The sequence below is a fragment of the Abramis brama genome (genome assembly GCF_963993115.1).
Source record: "Abramis brama genome assembly, chromosome: 5".
NCBI classification, from domain to species: Eukaryota; Metazoa; Chordata; class Actinopteri; order Cypriniformes; family Leuciscidae; genus Abramis; species Abramis brama.
Window position 1 is genome coordinate 20,969,245 of NC_139967.1, and position 27,177 is coordinate 20,996,421.

The window sequence follows — 27,177 nt, forward strand, 5'->3', positions numbered from 1 at the left end:
ATATGTTGCCCCAAGTTGCTGTATGAAATATTGACTGTGTTCATATATGTTTTGTATTTCATATAAATATTGGATGGTTGGCGTTTGAATGAAAAGAGCTTTTAAAAAGATTTCCTCATTTGGCCAGCAGAAGGGTACATGAGAGGAGTAGATAACATTGTCTTGAAAGATGGGGTCATCTTTGCAGTTTTTTTTTCTTTCTTAAATTTGGTCTCTAGTTTTGCCCTCTGGAGGGCCACTGAATTCCTGCTGAAAATAGTAGAGACATGTGGGTGGCACTGAGTTACAAGCTTTCTTGGAATCAATCCTGGCTGTGCTCAAGTTGATTTTGGAGATATGACTGCTCAGCTTGCTGAATCTTCTGTTCTCAATCGCCATAGCTGTGCCAAAAAGTGATTTGTAGTTGCAAACAGAGCAATGAAAACACTGTGAAAAAAATAAGAAAGAAAAGTAAGACCAACCATTATGAAAACAACACCAGAGCTACTTTTTGAAGCCCAAAACATTCACTCAGCAACACTAAGAGAATGAATACCTTGGCTTATTGTTTATATGTTACTACTTTTTGTGTATATATATTAATTTAGGTATGCGTGCGTGTTCTTCGGAGAACAGACTGGTTCTATTTTCATAGTTCCCCTTTCATAGGGCATCTTTATACCCTTCAGCCCGTGTTTCTCCTCCTCCTTTCCTCTCAGGAGCGGCAAGGCGGGAATCTCTCCATCAGGTCTTATAGTAGAGCGCAGCGCGTGCAGTAGCAGCAGTTTCTTAACCCGCGCGCGCAGCAACTTTACTCAGAAAAAATATCTTGATCTTTTATGGATCTTTCCTCGCTTTGATCTAATTCTCCCTCAAAGAAAGCAGAGAGGTTCTTCTGAATCAGGAGTGGGAACGTTTATCTCACAAAAGGTGAGACGTAGCCTACGTTTTTATATTGTCTGTGGTTAGGAAAATGTTGTTTTGAAAGATCACGTGGTTCTATTTCAGATTAATGGTCATGTATTATTTATTTACTTTAGGCTATGTGGATTTTAATATGAAATCATATTGACTAAATTATACTGTAGGTAAGAGCCATACAAACTATCAATGTAGGCTAAGCTATATTTAATAGCGATAATATCAAGTTTTTATATATTCTTTTTTATATGCTTTGCTAAACACTTAGCACTATTAAAAATATGAATTAGTATTTATTACTGTAATCTTTGATGTAAGTTTCCATACTGGCTGTAGCTGCTCCTGTCGCTTCATCTTGCCGCGCGTCTACTTACGTCACTTTCATCTCTCTGAAGCGCGCTCTTGATGAAATTAGTGAGGTAAACCCAACACACATCTATTTAAATTTTAAGTTCGTTCGTTCATCTGTAACTATTACTGAACATCGCGTTCACCTTCAGTTAACATTCAGCATGTGGTCATTGTTCCTCATGCCAGCAGAGGACAGCACATCTCAATGTGTCAAGTCAGAAAGGTAAATATACGGGTTATATAGATCAAAACAGATCAGATCAGTCAGTCAGTCAATTTAATGATTATAAAGGAAATATATGGGAAAGATAAGCTTTCTTTTGTGGTTGCCCTAGTGAAAAAAACCTTTAAAAAAATGTATTTAAAATAGGGCTACATTTATTTCATACCAAGTAGGCCTATAGCCTATACAAATCCATTATTTAGCCTACTGACATATCATATATATATATATATATATATATATATATATATACATATATAAATATTATAATACAATTTTATTTGGTTTATATTGCACAATGCACATTTCTTAATACTAAGCCTAACATGTGTTAAGGATAGTATGATAAAGGAAAGTATGATCTCTGTATAATATCAGTCTTTAAATGCAAGATATTTAAACTGTACTTTATATTCAAATACATTTTAGTATATAAATATATTTTCTCTAGAGTCTATGAAGGAAACAGAATAGACACAGGTCAGGTGTAGCACTTTTAACCAGCACTTTTGAGTGCATAATTTGCTAAATTTTCATTCATCTACCTGCGCCCAGCTGTGATAAACTGCAGTCTATAATCCATGGTGGCTGGATCATTGATCTGAATGAGTGTTTTTTACTAAAAGGCTAGCTTTTTAATCTTTATGAAATCATTAGTTCATGATGAGTGAATTGTGGAGACAGTATCTTGTTTCAAACGATGTTTAAAATTTTTAAATTGGGAAAAGATTTCAAACTTCTTCAGTTAACTTGAATCTATGAGTGGCATCTGTTGGACTTGCCAAACTTCACTCATTCAAAAAAAGTGGCATCATCCTATTGTGCTGAATGTATTCGAAGACTTGCTTGTCAGTGCTGTTTGGAGTGTTAAGCATACAGTTATGTTTACAGTTATGAAAGAGATTGGCATTTTCTAGAATAGTGACTGCCTTAAATTTCCACAACATAAATTCTGATATTATGTTGATAATTATGTTGTATGAATGAAACAGCAGCCAATACCTATTTGTTTTTCATGCCATAAAATATAAGAAATAAGCACGTCAACCCTTATCCTATATAATACGGCAGAAAATATGGTTATTCTGATTGGAGAGGAAATGTTTGGGGAAAAAAGTGAAAAATAAAATAAAAAATAAACCCTTAAAAATTCAACACAAATTCTTCATATTTATTCTGCAATATACTCAAGGCTGTCAGTCGTGAGAGAGGGGAATTGACTTTGGTTGATTATACAGACAATGACAAACCTGTTAGTAAACATTTTCCACAATTTTCTGTTAGATAAATTGCGAAATTAAAATTATGCGTGTTTTTCACATCACATAAATTGTGTAATAAGTTATAACAAAGATAATAGGGGTTCAAACATTTGATCAAACAGTGCATGGAGAGTTCAAATATTTGAGGTGAAATTGCTGCTGTTTTGGATGGGGAGCTCTGAGAAGTTAGATTTTCAAAATTCACACTCCAGAGGGGGCACAGTGTGTACAGCTGAATACGTCATTATTTAAACAACACAGTTCACTCGAGTCCACAAGACAGTTTGACCAAAGTATAGCACCATAAATGTACAAATAATATTTTGTTTAGCTAGCTGTTGTAGAGCCCTGCCAGATGTGGCAGACTGAATTATGTTTTTGGAGATAAAGGATATAATAAAATTGGAAGGTGGCTGATTGAAAATAACTACCCGACACGTATTCAATACAAAAAAAAAAAAACAATTCTTTAAAAGCTTTTCACATAAGCTGAATTTTTTCAATGGGTTTCAACTGTTATTGGAAAAAGTAGGCAGTATGATTTCCTGTTCTCATGCGTTTACACCGCATGGGTGGAAAAAAACTTTATTTTGTTTTTTTAAACAAATGTAATATCACTCACTTTATTAATGTTTTTACTCTATATTTGTGGGTTTTATGAGGGATTCATATTTTTAAATAGGTTTTTATAAAATATCCTTTAAAATTTCAATATTTCTAACTTTCATTTTTGAAGATAACATGGACATGTGCCATGGTTTAGTGGAAAGTTGATGCCATCTGCTAAAGAAAAAGCATCACTCACTGGCTCTTTTGCCATTTCCACATAGGTATACATCTTTTCACAATTTTTTTATATTTATTTTTAGACATTGTGTGTGTTTACTCCTTCGTGGATGTGTTGTGGTGTCATCCCTTTTTTGTGTATGTTCTGCATTGTAACAGACATTTTTTTGAGAAATGATTTAACAAAGTTTGTAGTCTCCAATTGATTTCTATGGGTGATTTTGTGTGTGTGAGAGAGAGAGCATGAGCGTTCCACATTGTGGATGTGTTATAGTTTTGCTGCCACTTCATTTATGTGTAGTGTTCTGCATTGTGGCAGTGATTTATATTGATTTTGTCACACTAACATACAACCAGATTCAAAGTCATGAAATGACAAAGTCATCAAGTCTCATGCCATTTTGATGAAGGGAACATGAACATCCAGCAATGTTCATTTCGGGTCACCCTATACCCCAACAGCGCATAAGGTTTAATCATATTAACACATAGCTGCTTTAAAATCAGTTTTTCTTCCTTTTCAGAGCCACAGACTCACTAAAGGCTGTTCATAATTTAGACAGCAGGCACAGATATATATGTACAGTACGTTACAAAAAAATGAAGTTTAATGCGCCTTATCTCAGCACTGCTCAGCACTCAGGGTTATTAAATACAGAAGAATTTCTTCCAGCAGATGAAGTTCTGTCAAAACAGACTATAAATAACTGATGCATGGTAATTTACATGTACATGTGAAATGTTGATCAATACTTCAAGACTTCAAGGCTATTGCAGATTATTGTTTGCTTTTTAGTTTATTTTTTATGAGCATTTCAAGTCAGTCTTATTCTTTTAAGTCAGTCACTGATTCTTTTTACCAACCCTTTTTAAAAATACAAAAAATAAAGAGCTTTGTCCACAATTTTTAGTCAGCTTGATTAAACAACTTAAATGCAGCCTGTCTGAAAATTCCTCCCAATCTGTATGTTTTTTAAAAATATTATTTTTTAATTAAATAGAGCAATTTTTTAAAGCTTTATGTGTTTGTAGACTGGTTTGTAGAACCAGTAGCTGATGCAAGCTGGTTTCAAATGAATTTTCTCTTTCATCTTTGCTAAAGTTGCTGGTTTGTGCAACCATTATGTCTTTTACAGAGAAGCCATTGTTCTCTCACCTCAAAGAACAGTCAAGGTGAAGGTGAAAATGACATGTGGATTGAACCTTGAATTATACATGCTATCCACATCAGATTGCTGTTAAATATGATTATAGGTCTCTGTCAGAACATGATTCAATGCAACATTTTAATTTCTGTCATTATAACTATTTAATAAAAAAAGAAAAGAAAAACATCTGTAATGTGCTGTCATATGCCAACCATAAACTTGAGCTTTTACACCTCATGTCTCCCATGTCTTTTCACACATCTCTCAACAAGAGCACATTCACATTGGAAGTATTTTCCATAGTAAGCATAAAATACCAATGCAGCCATTAAACTGCTTTTAAACAATAAATTAAGAGCACTGCATAAAAGAGGTTCAATAGTATTGTTCATGTTATATCTTATATGTCACACTTGTTTATCCTGCATACGTGACCTCGCCTTAAGCTTTCACGAGGAAAGGAGCTTGCTTACAAGATGTGACTACAGTTTAAATTATGCATGACCTCCCAATTTTAGCCATACAAAGCACATACAACACACAACTATTTGGTTAGAGAATGGAATAGAATGTATAATATTGAAAGCACACTGCATGTTAATGCACGGTAATGTCCATAAAACTGAGAGTGTATTCGTGCACATCTCATTTAAATAATGACATTTAATTATACCTTGTGGGAATATGACATATTGAAGAGGTGGAAATATTCTTCTCAATATGATGTGAAAGATATGAGGGTTCCAGTATCATATAGGGAACAACAGGGCTAAAGCCACGCCTTAAGAAAAAATGGGTTTTTTCACTACTCCCATAATGTATGATTTCTGAAAATAAAAATAAAAATAGATGTTTGTATTGAACATTTATGGAGCAATTTTGTTTAAAAATCGTATAAATGTATGTGGTGGTGAGGGGGGCCTTTTACCACACATGGGGTAAAAGGCTCACCAGAATATGGGGAAATCCTTTAGCTAAAATAATATATTTTTTAATAATGTCTAAGTTAATACTTGTTCAAAACAATCACTTTAGCAAAGTTTGTACTATTCTCTGTTTATTTAAAAAAATGTTCAATAAATATACTGTCATTAAAATGTTAAAATAAAAATATATTTAAAAAATACAGAAACAAAATTATTTAAAAAAGTAATGATTCTGAAAGCATTGAAGGAGATCCCAGAATTTAATATAGATTTACAGTAGTAACAATAAATGATATTTTATTATACAATATTAATGTCATATTTTGAAATATTATGGTTTCATTATAAATATGGTGATTATCTCTAAGTTGGACACCCAACTTAATAGCTATATGAAATTTCCCATCTGAATGTAACCATGTCATGTCAACAAATGGAAAGGTCAGCCAGCTATTTATTTTAAAAAGGTATAGCAGGGATGAAATCTTTTTTAGACTAATCACCTTTTGTGTCATATTTTGGTCTGAATTGTCTGGCACTCCTGCTTTGAAATGTAGGAAAGGTCAATAATTTTTTTAATTAGTTAATGAATGAATTATTTTTCTCTCTTCAGAAAGATGGCGATGACACTGTTGGACCCCAACTCCACTACATCATCTCTTTTTTTCTCTCCTGTGGAGGACGGCCACAATGTCTCAGTGAACCGTACCTCCTCTCGTCAATATCATTATCCAAACATCATCTATGTGGACTTCTATCTGCACGAGCCCTTGGTGTCTGCTATCTTCATTGTATCCTACCTCCTCATCTTTATCGTGTGCATGGTGGGAAATGGAGTGGTGTGCTTTATCGTGCTAAGGAGCAAGAACATGCGTACGGTCACCAATCTCTTCATTCTCAACCTGGCCATCAGTGACCTGTTGGTTGGCATCTTCTGCATGCCCACAACATTGGTGGACAACATCATCACAGGTAAGGCCCTTCTTGCTATTGTGATCAAATGTTTTCTTTGTTTACTTGAATTAAATTTAAACAAACAAAACAATTGTTGTTATCTAATTAGTTACAGTAAATATTATTTTGCACAGTTCACCGTCTAGGCATAATTACCTCCAAATATTAGTCACTCTGTTGCTGCTATGACCACCATGGTAGATAAGCTAGTTTCCATCCCAATACAATTGCTTTGAAATCATACTACAGTTAACGTTTAAATGTTTATTATATATTATTATTACAAAAAATATATAATGTCACAGGAAACACAGGACAGATGAACTCACAACAGTAGAGACATAAAACAAGCTTAAACGTCACAACAGCACACCATTAAATTCACTACACAGGAATGTTAGACCAAAACAGCACATTCCCATGATGCTTTGCAAAATAAACAAGCCAATTAGATCTATTCATAGATAGTTTGATAAAACCAAATGCACCACTGTTCAGTCAGTGGTGACATAAAAAGTGTCAAGGCAAGTCAAGCCACCTTTATTTATATGGCGTTTTATACAATACAGATTGTTTCAAAACAGTTTTACAGTGAATATAAGAAAATTATGCATTTCGGCTGTTGTACAGCTGAAGTCAGTTTGGTGTTGATTCAGTTCTGTTGTAAAAATCATCAATTAATAAATAAGGTCATTTCATCTATAAAGCAGTTCTGCAAAAAAATGTCATCGACCAGCTCAGTTCAGTTCATTCATACAACAGCGTCAGTACAGTAAGATCAGCAGTATTGATCAACCGCATCGTTACAGTGACACCAATATTCTTGGCGTTTTGTGTGGATAAAATGGTTCAAAATTGAAATGACTTGAAAAATCTTAGAAAGGGTGGTTCTTGGCTGAAGTGAACAGCACAGTTTTTGCTGTTATTGTGCTATGTGTAAAATACTTTTAAGTTGTAAAGAATGTCTGCAGTGATTTGTTTTGCAAAGTATATTTGCAGAGAAAGAACACTGAAGGTTTAAATCTATCTTGAATATATTTAGTTTATAGTTGAAAAGTAATAATACTAGAATACAAATGTTTTGTGTATAAAAAAAGATGGGGCGGGGAATTGATTTGGAGTGGAGGGTGGCCTTGGAGTAAAAAAAAGGTTAAGAACCACTTTCCTAGCACATAGCAGACCTTTTGAAATTTCACAATTGCAATCATCTGGCATATTGTTTGTCTGTGTTTTGTTACGTGGACTCTTAGTTTGTAGTTTTGCTTTGTTTCCTGATTCCCTTTTATCCCCTAAAGCTTTTGAAGATGCTCTCTGAATTAGAAAATGCTGTTTTCATGCTGTAGTGTGGACTGTGAAAACAGAGGCATTTGAAAACAATGACAAACGATGCGTAGTTATGTGACATATTTTACCCATAGCTATTTTTAGGTACGGCCACCATGCGCCTGCTGTTTGCTTTCATGGTGTTGTTAAAAATAAATGCTGTATGAATCCTCAGTAACAATCATCAGCCCTATATGGAGCTCATAATATGACAAAACGATTTGAATTTGAATTGTGTAAATTTGAATTATTTGCAAGTGTAATCTAACAAAATTGAATTTTAGGTGGTAGTTTAAATAGTTCTGAATTTGATTTTTTTTAAACGAATATTGAACATTTGAAATTTAACAAATTGAAATGTTTTTATGGCTGAATTTTATAGACATGTATTTTCAAACAGCTATTTTTTTTGTTCTGAATTCGTATACTGCAAATATTCAGTTAAAAAAAATACAGATTTAAGTTTTCAAGATGAAGAAATTCGGAACTTCAAATTCAGTTTTCTAAAATTCAAGTTCAAAAATTCAAGTTCAAAAATTCAGATCTTACAGAAAGTAGGTCACAGGTCATCCACAGGGAAGAGTAAAGGATCTCAGATAAGTCAAACAGAGCATTTTGGCTGCACTGCAGTAGTTTTCTGCCGCAAACGCGGTGGTGGTTCAAGAGAATCTGTGTATCTTTCGTTCAGTCGTTTTTTATTTAATATTAAGAGTAGAAAAATGAGAAAACAGCTTGAGTATTAGATTTCTAATATTCTAGTAATAATAGTCCTCCGCTGCAGCAGTTGCACGGAGCTTACAAAACTTAACGCGTGTATTGCAACTATAGGCTACATTTAATTTTCTCATCAAACAACTAGACTAACGAATGGCTCGGTACAACAGAAGAGCTTAGAAAGGGCTTTTTCTCTATGTAGACCAGCAGTTGGTCTGAATTTGCTATAACCTATAGCCTATTTTCTGGACTGTATAGGCTAAGTCACGTTTTATCATGAAACACGTTAAATAATCTAAATGTTGACTTTCAAAAGTAGGCGTGCCAAGAAGGCTATTCTCTGTATTTTGGTTCATTTTTGGTGAGCGCCAGAAAGATCTAAAGAGACCGAGACGCGCTAAAGCAGCGCATTTCAATGACATGATATTTTGTAGTCATTTTGAATGTACACAAATAAAAATATACATTTTACTGTTTCGAATGATGTCATATTATCTGTATGACTATAAATAACAGCAGTGGAACAAATCCAAGAGATGGCGCTCGCGCATCGCGCTCTCACACAACATAGTATCAGTTCTGGCGTTGCTTCATATCGCAGACTGTTCATTATCAAAATGAAACACAATCAACCAAACATATAAAAAGTTATTCTGCCTAATTTAATTGGTCTGTTGTACAATATAAAGGGCAAGCTGTGCCGCACACAGTCCTACTTGTTATTCCAAACATTTACCTTGCTGTGAGCTCCATAGCCCTAGAACTATGGCCAACCAGCAATATTCTCTTACGGTTCCAAGCACACGCTTCCTATCCTGGGTGTATTTAGCTGTTACATAGCAACATGATCCGTGGAACTTTCTATGTGATACCTTCTGACGCCTGCTCTTTGCTTGGCTACAGCAGGCAGAGAGGCGGATATCATTAAAACACTGAACTCCCTCAGTTTTGTCTCAACAAGACTACAGCAGGCGGGCTGCTAAAGAGTTTTTTTCCAGGGTACAACACATCATGATGTACAACCAACATTTCACCCTCACCAGAGGTGCTTTTACGGCCCCAAAGGTAAACTCCATCATGTAACTGACTCCACACTTCACACCTCCAAAACCCATGCCAAGTAAGAGTTGACATATGGCAGGAAGATTTTCCTATTTTGTGTGAGCGGGCCTTACACCAACAACAGATTGCATAAATTAAATTGGGCTCTGAGTTCTCTGCTTTATATTAAAGGCCAGTTTCTGCTTTTATATATCATTTGAAATGTCTCAGTGCGACTGGTACAAATGTCTCATTTCCAAATAAGTAAAACAAAAGGTAATAAGGTTTTTAAGAGTTTAAAGAGAACTGGCACACAAAGGAAGGTGGTCTCCTGGCAAATGGTCTCATACCCCTAAAAGGTGTAACCTCTGAATGCAAATTTCCATTGTTAGCACATGTTTCCATGTGAAAGAAGTAAGGAAATGCAACGAGAAGATCGGGGCCTTTCTGTGTTTCAGATTAGCCCGTGAGGCTGAGAGTAAGACTCTCAGCTTCATGTATAATGTTGGGTTCACATCTCGTCTCTTTATTCCAGAGCATTTGATGTTTTGTATCGATTATCTTTGAATTGATTATGAAATTGGCATGATACATTTACCTGACATAATAAATTGTAACATTTGATTATTCTAACTGACTTTGACATTATTTTCATTAAAGAGTTAAAAAGAATAATCAAACATTCGCTCACATTTAATGATAAACATATATCATTAAAACCGTTTCATTTATGGAGTCAGATGAAATAACGAGAGAATACATATTCAAATGTATTGCATTTAATCAAAAAATACTTTGCCTCGAGAAAAGACAGTAACACGTAGAGACCTTCCGCGCTGGTCGGATGCCGGACTTTGGGCCGATCGAGAGTGTGACTTCACACATGCAAATTCAATTTCTACAAGCAGCTCTTTTTGTGCAGCTCTCAAGTGCCTCAACTTTGGTATTTCATCTGCTGCTCAGGTGTTGGAAAATGCAATCCACCAAACACTCTGTCACGTACTGCTCTGAGACAAAAAGGTTGAGGATCCAAATGCAATTATTTGAAAGGGTAATCCAAAGACGTTATCCAAATCCAGGCAAGCGGCATACACAAACAAGCAATCCAAACAATAACAGAAAAGGCCTGAGGCAAGGAGAGAAATCCGAGGGAACAGGCAGAGAATCAAGGTAACCAGGACACAGGAGAAACAGGATACAAACACGCTCAGTGTAAGTGTAAGTGTGTTTGGTCATTTAAAAACCTTTAAAAATAATATTGATCTTGATCAATAACGTGAGATGGGCGCCACCATGTTTCTTTGCGCCACAGTTCAGAGAGTTCTGTCAGTCATCAGATTCTCCCGAAATCCATGGAAAGTGGCCGGTGACCTGTGAGAAGAATAGAGTAAACTTTATAGTTACTTCCACTATGTTTGTCTGACACGCGTCGGCAAATTATATTTGAAATTATATTGTTATTGCTGCTTCCATAGACATCAGTGTGTATTTTACAAACTCCAAATGTATTTTTTTACTAGTGCTTATGTGTATTTAAATGTCTGAAACCTAAAATAAACATTATGAGGTTGAAAACCATAGACTGTAAAAAATATGGACAAAGCGTCTGTGACGTCACCCATAGACTTTCTGAAGAACGGTTTTGAGGTCGTTTATGGGGGGTATGGGCGGCGCCATCTTGGAAAATCTTATCATCTGAAAGGATACAGAGGTGGTATGATGTGTTGTGTCAGATCATGGCCGAGACGTCAAATTTCAGGAATTCCACTCGGCGCAGCCTATGCTCGTTATCAGCTGTCAATCAAGCTGTCAATCAAAGTTAACCACGCCCTTATTTGTCATACATTTTATATCTAAATACGATCTAAACTAACGAGTTAGAAAAAAATTCACCCCCCTCACAGTTGTCAGGCACTCGGAACCTATCGAAAAATACAATAAAAGTCCATGGGCCCAACCTGTAAAAACATGAATTTATGCTGTGAAAACGGACATTTTAACATGGGGGTCTATGGACATTTGCTCCCTTTTGGGACCTGCCCCTAGCGGATTTTCGATGTATTGCAGTTTTTCGCACTTCCGGGTAGGCTTCATTCTTGGCGCCAACCAACGTGCGAAAGCACAGTTTGAATCTGGCAGTTATGTGACGCCGCTGAACATTCTAAATCCCATATGTGGGGCCGTACTCTCAGGGGCACCGAAATAAAAATCCCATATATGGGACCGTACCACTCAAAAGGTTAAACATTTAATTTGTAACCATGAATACAAAAATGAAACTGAGGGGGCAATGCCCCCTTTTGCCCCCTCGTGGCGCCGGGCCTGTGTCTCACAATCTCTGCCTTATTCCTTTTCTCTCTTATTTCATCTGTCTTTTAAAACCCTCCTTGTCTATCACATCATTATTCATACCCACATGTCGACCAGCTGCTGCACAATATCTCCGAATTTAATCAGCCTCTTAAAAGGATCTTCTGGGTTTACTCTTACAAGAGGTGAACAAAAACAATAATGTCCCCGAGTGATTGAGCTGTGTTCTTTTCTTCAGTCTTCTCTATAATCCCCTCAGTTAACACCACTCCTCACACAAAAAAGTGCCAGCTTAAAGTGGTGTCAGTTAGTGAAAAAGGAAGTAAATAAGGAGAGAAAACTGAATGGGAGAGAGAAAAAGAGAGATCAGAGATTTCAGATTGTAAAGTCTGTCAAGTTGTATTTATTGTAAACTGAGGAAGAAAACAAGTAGGAAACAGAATTACAGTACAGTATGTACGCAGTGATAGTCTTGGATTGACAGCAAAATGTGAAATAAAATTAAATAAAAGTAAACAATACATTTTAGAAGAACTAGCTGTAATAATGTTGTATAGCCGACAAGGTTTGTACTTTCTAGAAGATCTAGAAAGATGAACAATAATGTCGCAATTTGGGAGATGAGCCTGAAAAATTATAATGAAAACCCCATTTTATATAAAAAAATTGTGATTTCTTAAGATGTTTTAAGCTATGTAATTCAAAGTCATTTCTGTCCTGTTGTTCATATTTCACTTTTCTGCTGCAGGTTGGCCTTTTGGCAGTTTGGTGTGTAAGCTGAGTGGGATGGTGCAGGGAATATCGGTATCCGCCTCTGTCTTCACTTTAGTGGCCATCGCTGTGGACAGGTGGGCAAAAAAGTATTGTTGTCAAAATATTTTATTTTTCTGATTAATTTATTTATTTTTTTGCCAGGACAATTATTATATATACACTACCATTCAAAATTTGGGGATTTAAAAAAAAATGCTTTTGAAAGATGTCACTCACCAATGCTGCATTTATTTGGTAAAAAAACAAACTGAAAAATAAATAAATAAATAAAAACCAGTAATACTGTGGAATATTATTACAATTTAAAATAACTGTTTTCTTTTTTTTTTTAAATATATTTTAAAATATAATTTGTTTCTGTGATGCAAAGCTATTACTTCAGTCTTCAGTGTCAAATGATCTTTCAGAAATCATTCTGTGCTTATTTGGTGTTCAAGAAAACATTTGAAAACAATTGTGCAGAAGAATGACATTTAAGTAGGCCTATTAATTTATTTTTATATATATAATAAAAATCTTACAGACCCCAAACTTCTGAATGATAGTTTTAAAATGGTAAAATTTTAATTTATTTTTTTATTTATTGTATGCCTTTTTCTTAAAAAACAATTTCTTGAAACACTTATTTTCTGTTTCTGACTCAATTACCTCTGCTCTGTTTCCTGTCATCCATCTCTTTTCTTTTCTCCTTTTAATATGTCCTTCCTTTTCCTTGTTTTATATTAATGTGTCAGATTCCGCTGCATTGTCTATCCCTTCAAACAGAAGCTCACTATCTCCACCTCCACCCTCATCATTGTCATCATCTGGGTTCTGGCTATCTCCATCATGTGTCCGTCTGGTGTTATGCTACAGGTCACCAAAGAGCACAGGGTCTCCATCTTGCTAAGTGATGGCAACACCACGCAACCCTTCTACTGGTGCCGTGAAAACTGGCCAAACCAGGAAATGCGCAAGATTTACACCACAGTTCTCTTCGCTAATATTTATTTGGCACCTTTGACCCTGATTGTCATTATGTACGCTCGGATTGGAATCACACTCTTCAAAACATCAATGCCTGCCGCTGTGAGCCAAGTTGGGACCTCAGGCTCCGGTTCTGGCTCTGGAAAACATAGCAGATATGAAAGTCGCCAACTGGTGTCCCGGAAAAAGAAGCGGGTCATTAAAATGTTGCTAGTGGTGGCCCTGCTCTTCATCCTGTCATGGTTACCATTGTGGGCTCTCATGATGCTGAGCGACTACGCAAGCTTGAGTGAGCATCAGCATCGCGTCATTAATATCTATTTTTATCCTCTGGCTCACTGGCTGGCGTTCTGTAACAGCAGCGTCAATCCCATAGTCTATGGGTTTTTCAATGAGAACTTCCGTAAAGGTTTCAAGGCGGCCTTTAAGCTTCAGCTCTGCTCAGCCCTTTCGGGGAAGAGGAGAAGCTACTCTCACCGACTGCAGGGGAATGCTGTATTGCCTGCCAGCTTGCCCATGATCAAGGAGTGTGCACTGGAGGCTGGGGGTCCCAGACCAGGACAAGGAGCTGAGCTGGTGTCTGTGGGCAATGGTGACAGAAGCCAGTCTTCAGGCAAGGAGAACATAAAAGAACAGGATCTGATCATGGAAGATCTGGAGAAGGTGTGTGTGTGCGCGTGTGTGTGTTAGAGAAACTTGTGTGTCTGTTTGTTTGACGCTTTTTTATTCATCAAAGAAGAAAATCAAGATTTCTACAAAAATATTAAGCAGCACAACTGTTTTCAACGTTGATAATAATAAGGAATGTTTCTTGAGCAGCAAATCGGTATATTACAATACTGAAGACTGGAGTAATAGCTGCTGAAAATTCAGCTTTGCATCACAGCAATAAATTACATTTTAAAGTATAATAAAATAGAAAACAGTTATTTTAAAATGTAAAAATATTTCAAAATATTACTGTTCTTGCTGTTCTGTAATCAAATAAATGCAACCTTGGTGTGAGACACTTCTTTTAAAAACAAAAAACATCTTACCAACTACAAACTTTTGAATAGTCGCGTATATAAAATACAGAATTACATATTTTATTTAAAATATTTTGTTCATATTTTGTCCAAGTTCAGTGAAAGGCTTCTCTTTTGATATGAGAAAAGAATCAAGAGATAGTTATGTTAAATGACATTATTCAAAAGAATTTGTGCATGGCAAATTCCCTAGTTTCATACTGAAATTCCACACTTTTAAACTGGCATGTACTTGAGCAGGTCACCATTACAACACACTCAAAATTTACCTTTAGTTGTATAACAGCTGTCCAACCTACCTTTAGGGTTACAAAAGCTGTACAACGTCACTGCGGCAGTACCCTTAAAGGGCCAACTTTGTACCATATTTACCCTTAAAAGTTCATAATAGTACTTTAAAGAAACGTATTGCCACTAAGGTACTAAAATGCACCTTTAAGGGATAGATAAGGTACAAAGTTGTCCTTTTAAGGGTACAGCCCAGTGACAAGCTGTTGTAATCCCAAAGGTTTTTCTGACAGCGCAGATGCTGTAACAAACATCATCTTTTTTTTATTGCCATCCAAGGCAATTTTACAGCTGTTTTTCTCTAAATTGAAAATGTTCACCCTTCATCTCCTTCTGGCATCAGCAGATTTTTTTCTAATAAACCCTGTTTGATCCATTTTTAATACAGAAAGTTTTAGTGAGAAAATTCAGGGTGTTAAACGATTTAAATGTAACCACTGTTTGTCTGTTTTTCTTCACAGGTAATGTATGATTTATAGGTGCTTAATGATCTTCATGGAACCTGTTCAAAGGTACTGTGCAAAGGTACATTTTTCCCTTCTCTTTGACTGCTTTACTGCTGGGGGGGGCACCATGAGTTCGTCTTTCATCTCATTTCATCTCTTTCATCTTCTAGGCAAGGATGTGCTCTGCCTTTTCTCACATGAAATTTTAAGACAATAATCATTCCAGAAAGGCAGTCTAATCTGGAGGGTTTAATATTCAGCAATTGTGTGTGACAAACACAAACAAGGCCATTTTGTGGACCTAGCTTTGACTTAATAAGATGAGAAATGAAATTACATCTTACTGGATGCCAAATTATGCACAATGTCATTCATGGATGTTTGCGCTTACACCCGGTTTAACCTGAGGAATACACCCTGAGGTTCATATAAAATTACACCAAATGTCAAGACCACAACTAATACAGATATTCCCATGGAAAAGGTTTTGATTCTAAGCCACATCTGAAACTGACTGAAGTACCTGAACAGGGGATATTTGAGGGGGATTTCTATTGCATCTCTAGATCTGGATGGTAAAATTACTCCATTTTGTCAAAATGGCCTGTTCAATTTCTTCTGTTACCTTTTATAGATTTTTTTATTGCCTGCTCAACATGTTCACTTATTAACCAACATTGAATAAATGCCAGCAGCAAAACTTGCAGGTCTCTTGCTGGCGTGTTTACAGGGTGAATGTAGTAGGTCTTGGTCTGTGAGAAGCATCATAACTGTAACAGGAAGGCCATTTTTCCAGTTATTTTCACAAACACTCAACAGTTTGTGCCCTGACATGGGGGACAGTGCCTGAGGATCTTTTCAGTCTCAAAAACTGCTGAACATGAGCTGTCCCTTAACAAATGGCATTAGGGGTCAGAAACCATGAGAACTTGAACGGTCTTGTATGTGGAATGAGTCAACACATCCACGAGGGAATGGCAAGTATTCAAACTGTCTCTGGTTATTGCATCTGATATTTATGCATATTTCACAGTTTTGCTTTTGGCGAATGAGAATCTACGCTGTCAATGTTGTATGTGTAGAAAAAAGACCTCACTTTAAAATGAAATTTTATTGTTTGTTTCTAATGTAAACCTGGCTGTTGATTACAAAGTGATATACTTGGCACACAATGTATTGATGCTATAAGTCTTTTTCTTGGTGTGAAACTCTATAGTTTGGTAATCCTCTTGGATGCAATTCTGCATCTTACTATGTGTAAACTATGAATAATCATGCGAACAATCTGTTCAGAAAATAGTCACAAATTGAGGTTGGGTTGGAATTATTATTTTTTTAATTTATTTTTTTGGACTAAAAATGCTGTGTATTTTGTACGTGAGATGTTCTATGAGAGCAAAGCATATACATAATGAATGTTACGTTATCTAATGCTCAAATTACAAAAGGAATAATTATCATTATACCGCCACTGCTTGTTGCATAATGTGCATCAGACAGAGAACAATAGTTAGAGAGAGAAGCAGGCCCTTGTTGAAATGTGTTACTTGTTGATGGTCATTATGAGCAAATTTATTTTTTGTAAAAGTGAAAAGCAGTGTGGGGTGTCAGCCTACTTGTCATGTCAGTGTGTTGTGACAGCATAATCATGTCTTTAAAGCCCTATTATTGGGGACATATTTGACAGTATATTTGTTGGATGTTGCAATGTTACCATTGGAACATATTCATCTCAACAAAGAAAGATGCTATAGGATAATGTAGGCCTATAAACAACATTATTTTGACATACTGTCACACAGTGGACACGAAAATTATACAGGAAGAAAAACATCTAATTTTGTCTCTCTCTATTTCAAAGTTGTTAAATGTCTCCAGTGCTGGCATTCGCACGACGTTCTACATTGACATTCAGTTTATTGTTCTTTAAAATCTGGAAACAGTCCCAACATCGAAGGAGTGAGTTGATATGCGATGCATTTATACATGATTCCCACATGATTCCCACATATGTCATCCACAGTAGCATCAAAAACCTTCAGGTCTATCATCCTTTTTCTGAACACGGAAGTCTCGCCTGACTTGTACCAGCCTCACTTCTACATTTCCATTCTCCAGTGTTTCTGGTCAAATTAGCATATTTTCCTAGAAGATAATGTAACATTAAACCTATTAAAATGGCTAGAAAAAGCATATGGTTCCGTAGTGCTGACACTTTGTTAAAGTTCTGTTCATTCTGACACTGCAGAGTCTCAACAGAGAATGTCCTCAAACAGTTAAATGAGTGGGTATATGACATGAAGTGGCCCAAAGTTATGTTGATAACATATCCTACATACAGCTCCGAATCGCAGTGAAGTTCAGAGGGCTATTTGTCCACATTATAGGAGCACTCCTATACCTTACTCACATACGTGCTGCCATGCTCATTTTCTCTCATAAGTCATTGACATGTGATGCATATGGTGACAGAAACATATAGTCTTTTCATGTTTTGTGGTGCACTAATCAATTAATTTCAGGAATTATTTTAGTTTATTGCTGTTGTTGTGGCAGCTATTAAACTGAGCTCGTTTTTATTCATTTAAAATTAGTATTCAAAAAGTTTAATTAATTCAGTCACTCTTTTTACCTGGTATTAACACGGGTTTATATGGAGACCGGAATAGGACATAAGTTCAGGGGAAATTAGAATCGGTCATGGCAGCGTTCATTGGTTGCTCAGGAAAAAGATGTTTCTACATAATCAAATTACAAGTGACAACAGGCTCAATTGAGATTTGCCTCACCTGAAATGTAGTCAAGTAGATCGCTACAGTCAGTAAGGAGTGAAATATAGGTGTAATTCTATGGATGTAATCTAAATTCCGTTGCTTTTATATGAAAATAATGAAATCATCTAAAGTAGCGGTTAGTAGGTTAGTTAATTTTCCTATACCAAAGATGCATTCTCCATCCATTTTTAGTTTAATAAAGACATGTATTTTAGATTTCTTTTAGGAATATGTCATCAATTACTCATCTCATGCAGAGATCGCACTATCAGAGAGTTTAAGAATATTCACACATAATTTACATAAATAAAAACGATATCAGGTTTAGAAAATTAAACAATTTAGAAGAGAACAAATCATCATGGTTGTTTAACCAATGAGCACTAAGCTGTGTTGTCAGCAAGCCATTTCCCATCATCCCTTCATTCAGCGCATTCATGGGAAAGCAACTGTGCCCGAAATCTTTTGTCCCCCCGTCCCCCCTGTCTACTACACCCCTATTTGTCCAGTTTGGGTAAAAGGGCTTGTGCCCATCGGCTACACACAATGTGAGTGCTGTCTGAACTCCAAATGCAGCACAGCATCTTTAAGAGCAGAAATCTGCACAAGTATTTTGATAGTGTGTAGCAGCCCATGGCACCTGGTCTGAAACCAGTTCTGTTTCTTCTGTATTGAATGGGAAATGTTCCTGTTTCAGCTCTTTGGAGCTTACGTGGCAATGATACTTGTGGTTAAAGTTAGCATGAAACGATCCTCTTTTCTTTCCTATTGTGACGTACTGTATATCCAAGTGAAACGGCTTCTTGATTTTGTTGGCGGGACTTGATTTTGTCCATCATGAATTGATTGGCTCACTGTCGTTTGCTAATTGCTGTGATCTCCTGTTATTGTCTCGTCCTCGCACAGTGCACACGTCATCAGTCAGAAAATAGATGTTTTTGCGAGGGGAAGTTATATTGATTAAAGGAACACTATGTAGCTTTTCAACCTTCATAATATATTCCCAAGACCCTTGTGATGGTACATCGACTTACAATAGGTTGAATGACATGTCTGCCATAGCCTGACGGGGTCTGTATCGCTTTTACTGGCACTACGTAACTTCGGGGTTCGGGTAGTAACCCGAGCACAAAAAGAACTACAAAATTCGACTGCTTTACGGCATACGTCACTTCCCCCACCACTTCCTCAAATTTGGACGTGAGAGGCCAACCAGCGTTTGTTTTCGGCTTTCGTGCGTATGTTTTTGTCATGGGGGCTGTTTACACCTGGCCACTTCATGCGTTTTCTCAGATCGGATAGCCCGGATAGTGTAAATGCCCTCCGAAACGCATTCAAGACGGATTTAAATCCGATCGCTCAAACCACTTCAGGAGGAGGTCTGGGCCGCATTCCAGACGAAACTGGACAAGTGTAAATGCATCTGGTTGTTGAAACCACATATGTAAATTGTACTCCTCCCAAAAATGCTAAAAAAAAATAATAAAAAACGTGTGAGAGCGTGTTATAGGCTATATGTTATAGCCAGATATGACGACGCTACTGGAACACGCATCACTGCAGATGAGAAGCTGAGCATCTATTCATCAAGCCAACGTGCAAACTATCGCAAATCAAAGTGAAAGTAAGTCGCAGACGCTTAACACACAATCATCATCATTAAAAGTAAAGAAATTAAATGATCTTACCAGGGCTGTTACTGCTCTCTCTTATTGCGGTCTTTGATTTTGAAATTTTAGCTGATGATCAATAAAATGCAGTTCATATCTGTTGCTTTCGGTGACGTGCACTCCATTAAATCTGCATATAGCGCGGGAATTGAAGATCGGATTTAAAACATTTATGTGACCAGGTGCAAATGGAATCGGTTTGATAAATCAGATAGTTATCCGATCTGAGAAAACGACAGTGCAAGTATTCCACAGCGACTCTAGGGGTCGCTGTTTGACAAAAACACAATTTCTACACAGTGTGCCTTTAAAGATTACGAAGACACATTGGGCCCTATCAATGGCCCTATCAAAAAACTGTGATGTGCACGGATACATCATTTATTAAAAAACACTGCAATATTCCACAAAATTAAAAAAATAATCAATTTTGATTTCATTGTCACTTTCATTGATTTAGTTGGTCATACAAAAAGTAAGTGTGCACTGGAGAGTTACTGAAATCTTGAGATACCAACACCAGGCTACTCTGTCCATGCAATAACTGCATTGCTAATTTTAACGATAAGTATATAACTCAAGTAAATGGGAGAAATAATGGAAATTACACTACTGAGGTATTTGCGTCAATTAACATCCTTGTACCCTTAATAAGTTATTCTAAAAATGCTGTGTGTATTGTTTTGATATGTTTGTAGATTATTTAAGACTAAGGTCTCCAAATACATCACCTTAAGCTATTGACAATTGGCTTTGGGACCCCCGAAAAGAAGAACTATGCTGTAGGAATTTTCCTTCAAAACATACTGACAAGGTCAATGTTATAGATACATTTGTTCAAGATGTTTCAGTGACTGTGAACATTTAATCTGGGCAGAGTCTGGCAAAGCAGGCTGGTAAAGAGTGAATATCTGTTATATGGTGGTGTTATCAAACCGTAATTGTGTGCTATATAATCTTTGTGTTTGAACTCATTGGGATGGTGTTTGTACATGGAATGTCAAATCTATGAAACTGCATGATGTCATATTTGAATATTGTCTGGGCTTACTTATTTTTGTGATTGTTTAACAGATGTCCTCCCTTGTGTGACAGTTTGTGTGTACAAACCTGGTATCAGAGTCAATTCACTGAACACTACTTTGCATTTTTATACTGAAAACAGCAAAAAATGTTTTATGGAATGTGGGAGTTGTTATGTTTTTCTCCACCTTTCAAGATTTGTATTGCTTTGTGCATCATTACAAGAAAAATGACTGCTCCTCTCTGTTGTTTAAAAGATAGTAGACTATATGTGACTGTAAATATTGACTTAATAGCCTATATATAAATAAAACTAATAAATACATTTTGTCTATTGAATGTGTTGATTGTATCTGAGAAATAAAACTACTTACGCGACATGATTTCAGAATGTCGATACCTGCATTTGCTGGCTTTTGCAGTACAAATGCCACTGTCTTTGTCTAAACTTTCTGATTTAAGACCGACGAACAGACAGACCATGAATTAAGCCTATTCAGTATTAAAAAATGAGGTAAGTCCAGAAGAACCAACAATGAGAGAACTGGAATTGGAGATTTTAGAATTATAGACATATACCCTTTTAAATGCCCTTAAAACAACCATTTCTTCATTGAGTGGACACAAAACATTGTTGAAAAATTGCTCCGATTCCCTCTACTTAGAGAAACACAACACCCATGAGAAAGCAATATGTCCCCAATGGCATATGGCATTTTTGAGAGAAGAAGAGGTAAATGGTAAGCCTTCCCATGACAATGCCATGCAGCAAGCAAAAATGAGAGCCGGCACTTCAGCACTTATGACAAGGGCTTCCTGAGGGAGGACTTGATAAGAGCAACAAATCTTCCATTATTAGATTATCTCTAAAACTCTTTAGAAAAGGGAGAGAAATGCCAGTTCTCCATTAGAGGATTACTTTAAGTGCTATTAATTAGAAAGAGAGAGAGACTTAACCTTCTGCTGATTCTTAAAGAGGTATTTTTTTTGCTACTGTTAATTTTTTTGCTTCTCATTACTACTCAGAATTAATGAAATGCACATTGTGTCTGATGATTGTTTGAGGTGCTTTAATTTCATCAGTGACAAGGAATGTGTTTTGACAAATGACATGAATCTCTCAATGCAATCGCACAGTGAAATGGAACGCATATTATATTAAGTAAAACAACTTGTAATTGAATTCAGATTGTAGATTGAATACTGGTGAAAAGCATGTTTAGCTTGTGATTAAAACAGGGGCGTAGCACAAGATCCCGGGCCCTATGCATAGGCAGTCCTGATGGGCCCCCATGTTCCTCCATTTGTATATATAACTCCCAATGTAGGCTATAAAATTGCTAATTATTGCTAATTTTAGATATTATAGCCTATTAATTTAAAATTAAACAGGTTTCAGTTTAGGCTATTATAATGGTGTGTTGTATGCAAACAACATTGTTAGTGTACAGTTATTTATTTAGCCTTTACCTCAGATTACATGTATAACCAAATTATCATCTGAAAGTGTATGTTCTGCTCTTTCAATGGGTTGTCTCAGTTAATTTTTAGCATTAACGATCGCGGAGATATTCAAGCATTTTAGCATTAGCCTATAGATTTCGTGTTCTAGTTTGTGCTCACCTTTCTTTGAAAAGTCAGTTACCAATTGTTTCCCCTCATTTTGTTTTCTTTCCTTCTCCTGTCTTTCCTTTCTTTTTTGGTGGTCTGATTTGGCTTTCTTTGAGAAAGACATTTCTACAGCATAAGTTTGCGCTCCACCAGATGCTCAACTAACTAACATAAACAAAATGCGTACAGATGGACTAAACCATTTGGCGCATTAGCAAGGGGTGGGACCAGTCAGTCAATCAACCAAGTTATTCAGCGAATACACCAACTTTACATTTCATCTGACATTCATTGTGAAATTTAATTAGGAAATGAAAATATCCAGGTAAAATAAAATATATTCCAGACTTTTCAAGGGCCCTCTCTCCCCTTGGGGCCCTGGTAATCAGTACTGGTTTTACCCCCAGTCCGACGCCCCTGGATTAAAATAACTAATCTTGATTGCATTAGTAATATGTTAAAAAAAATGCTGCTTACTATAAGAAAAGTCTCTTATTCTAAGTCTAGAAAAGTATTATTATTTTTATACATAAGACAATAATATATTACTATAATACAACTGCACTGTAAAATAAACGTAAATGAAAAATCAATTATTATAAGCATACCGGTATTCAATATTTTTATAGTAAAATGACAAAACTTGTGTCTTCATTTTTTCACGTTCAAAAGTTTAAACCTCAAGCTTTTTTGGTTTGATGGAATACTGCAAAACATGTCTCATTACAAATCTAGTGAAATGCTGTAATCACCATAATTTTTGTTGTGAAAATAAAGCGTAATTCCCAAATGTACGTGGGTATATCTTCTGATGTTTCTGCTTCAAGGATACTGCAAAGAGGGTAAGGGAGAGAAAGAGAGTATTAGATTGGAAATAAATGCAGAGTTGCTCTAGTGCTCTTCCCAAGTGCTGGAGGAGAAGGGTTGATGGCATATGCAAACACAATAATGAAAGCGTTCTAAAAACTGGCAGAAATTGATATTAAAGGGTACTGCTATGCAGTCTGTTAGTCTTTTCCTTCCTCACACTTGTTTAGACATCCTCAGTAGTCCAATGAAGAATTTAAATGAAATTTAAAAATGTATTTAAAAATATATATATATAGGCCTATATATATATCCTATATATTTAAATAAATTAACTTTTTTTTTTTTTTTTGTGGTGGTGGTGTCCGTGCCGGAGTCCGTGCCGTGGTGTCCTTTCCAGAGACGGTAGTGTCCGTGCCGGAGACGGTGGTGTCCTTTCCGGAGACGGCGGTGTCCTTGCCGGTGGTGTCCGTGCCGGAGACTTTGGTATCTTCCAAAGATTTTAATTTTGGTGCAATTTTTTCTCTATAGAGTGTTAATATGGCATCTAGTAAATACACTAAGGTTCGTCATGCTAGCATGTGTGGAAGTATTTAAAACAAGGGTGTTACAACTAGCCCCGCGTTAGGTTGTGCCTGCTCTCCCCTATCCCTGGGGGTACGTGAGGTGACAGAAGGGGGTGCGCGAACAAAATGCGTTTTGCGTTCATTTAATTCTACCCCACCTTAAAATAACATTAAAACTGAGCATGTATTTCTAGAAGGTAAAATGCTGTATGACATCCGATCAAATTACCTCATCTTTTGCAGTCAAAACCGACTGCATTCACTCAACAGTGCTGCCTTGGCTAATCGCTCTACTGCCGTTCTCGACCATGTAGCCATACCTTTTACAAATTGGGGATTTAGCACTTACTAGCATGAAGAACAAAGCACTTACTAGCATATAGACACAGACTGTGCATAGAGATCGATTTAAGATTTAAACTCTCTTCGATACAAAAACATACCCTGAGTTTCTGTGTTTAATGTTTATCACATTCATCGAATATTCACACGATTGCAAATGTGACATTGATTTTATACAACAGTTCAACAAACGAAAGATATTAATAGTGATGTTAATTTTAAACACAGTATTGTCAGTAGCCTATATTATTTTTTTTCAACAAAATAATAGCTCCACGAAAGCCACAGCAGAACAGCAGCACACAGCAGTGTTTGTGAATGAATCTGCGGCTTTGAACAAATCATGAGAGTCAATGCTTCAATGATTCATTCATAATTACAGCCACTTGCTTCGTTACTGAATGAGTGAATCATGACTCGATGACTCACTCATAAAGACAGTGACTTGCCGCCACCTAATGCAGTTTTAATTTAATATTTAAAAGCATCGTTCGTTTTTTACCATCATTGCATATTTCTCTATTGAACATTTTTTTTATTTAAAGCATTATTTATATTATAAAGGAATTTGTAATGGTAAAAAATGCACTGGAAAAATCGATTTAAGCGGGCAAATATTGCCCCTTACTGAAAAAGGTGTGACTGCAGAGAGGGGGTACACAGAAGGATGTTAAAAGCCTTAGGGGGTACGATACTCTAAAACGTTTGAGAACTTAACAAATAGCTAATGTTTAGAAACATGTTTTATTTTTCATTTAGGTTGTATTGTGTTTTCATTTGATGCATTAGAACAAAGTGTGAAGAAAACAAAATTTTTAATTTTGAAGACAAATACGAGAACACAAATTATCTGAACTGGGCTGCGTTCAGCCCCGACAAAACGTATTTTAAACGGAAACGGTGGTGTGTTGAACACCCTGTTCTGATGACGCAAGAGTTGCAACTATGGCAGCTAAGAAGGCCATTCTTTGTGTTCTTTTTGAAGAATTTTCGAAGCCTGATGAAATCGGTATAAATACGTGTTTAATACTACAAAAATTCGCTCAATGTTACAGTCACTGCCCTTGCCGTCCAGAATAAAAGAGAACATCCCAATCGAGTGAAGGGATTTGTGGAGCTCAGAGCTCAATCCCAGAGCTTTTGATTTCCAACTCTTCAAAGCTGAAATGATCAAAGTTTTTGATCTGTCTGTCTGCTTCGACAAGGCAAGAGATCGTGGCAGATTATGCTATTGAATTTAGAACTCACGCAGCCACCAGTCAGTGGAATCCTGAGGTGCTGGTGGCACGGTTCCTGGATGGGCTCATTGATTATATTAAAGATGAAATTTATGCTCGTGATCCCCCAGATCATCTGGATGATCTCATCGACATTGCCGTTCGTCTTAATTCCAGAATGGAGTTACATCGTCGGGTTCTGGGGTCAGTTTTCCAGGCAACGGGAAGAACTTTTTGATTCTCCTTCTGCTTCCCAGGTACCTTAACCATTGGATAGTGCAGAGCCCATGCAGATTGGCAGAATGCATCTTTCTGCTAAGGATAAACAACGATGGTTGTCTGAGGGTCTTTATTGTGGTGGCCATGGTCATCTGGCTGCATCCTGTCAAGTAAAGGCAGCGCTCATCAGTAGTTAGGGGAATTCTGGCGAGCAGAACCTTTACATCCCCATTTCATGAACCTCATACACTCCTGCAGTGTGTGGTGTGACGATCTGAGGAAGGAGGACCCAAAAGCAGAAGAATGCTTAACTTCAATTTATTGAAACAATAATTAAAACAGTTCAAGCTGTACGGCTCCAGACCAGATCGGAACAGTAGAGAAGAGAATGGTCACGCAGGCAGGGGTTAGAGTCCAGGGCAATCAAATCCAAATCGTGAGGTGAAAATCAATGTCAGACAAGACAAGCAGGATAATCAGGCAAGGAGCAAACTGAACCAACAGGAACATCCCAACTCACGATAAGAAACAGGCAGGTGTTCACAGCAGAAATGAGTACAGAGAGGCAAACGGTAACCCTGGAAACTTCAAACCCCAGCACCAGTAACAGCCCTAATGGTCAGCAGCTATAGAGCAGTCCGTGACCAGTGAATTTCGGAGAGGAACAGAGAACCGCAACACAAATGGGTAGAGAAAAAAAATCTGTGAGATAAAAAATAAAAAAAACTAGACGAGAAAATGGGCAGGTGAACAGCAAAGAACACACTGGCAGAGAACAAAGGGAAAGGAAGAATAGATATGGAGAAATCAAGCAATAAGGGGAGACAGGTGAGCGCAAAACACAAACAGCTGTGCACAAATGCATGTGGAAAGACAGAGGAAGAAAACAGAAGGAAGATCAAACCCGAGTCCTGACACCTCTCAATGTGAAGGTCTTTGAGCAGTATTAAAATTCGAATGCATTGCCAAAATCCATTATAATTTCAATCATCATTTTGTTAACTAATATAGAATGTAACAACATTGGAGTGCATATATAAAAATTCGGTGAGCTCTCAAGAGGCCTTAAAACGTTAGTCAAGGTTTCTTGCACCAAAACAGTCAGAATTAACATAACACAATTACTTAGAAGTTTACTCTCGGGTTCAATGTACTGCATTACTTTGTGATGGGTTCACATTCACAAAACAGTCAGCACTGAAATGTGCCATGCAAACTGTTATAGTCAAACTGATGACATCAGGGACCAGCAAACTTCAGCACTTGTTCATAACATCATTATATTAATCTAGTATTATTCTAACTATTTTTTTCTGGTGCTTAGGATAAATAGTATCTATCCAACTTTCTCTTGAATATTTTACCTTGACTGGGTTCAGAACACCACCATTATGTAAAAAATGTGGGCAGTTGTGTAAAGTGCTGGCAGAGTAATTGAAAGAAACAATGTCACCAATTAACTACTTTAACAATTGCATAATAGCAACATTCAAACAACAGGCACTCAC

The 27,177-nt window shown here is 36.6% G+C and overlaps 1 protein-coding gene across 1 annotated transcript; it reads left to right on the forward strand.

Annotated features, from left to right (window-relative positions):
* Positions 1–773: 773 nt before the first annotated feature.
* LOC311083762 (neuropeptide FF receptor 2) lies at positions 774–25,843 on the forward strand (the record flags this gene model as incomplete). Its single annotated transcript, XM_084115517.1, has 6 exons — positions 774–909; positions 6,210–6,568; positions 12,687–12,786; positions 13,447–14,355; positions 25,439–25,654; positions 25,708–25,843. The coding sequence occupies exons 2-6, from the start codon at positions 6,214–6,216 to the stop codon at positions 25,841–25,843; spliced, it is 1,716 nt and encodes a 571-aa protein (XP_083971643.1). The 5' UTR covers positions 774–909; positions 6,210–6,213.
* Positions 25,844–27,177: the final 1,334 nt, after the last annotated feature.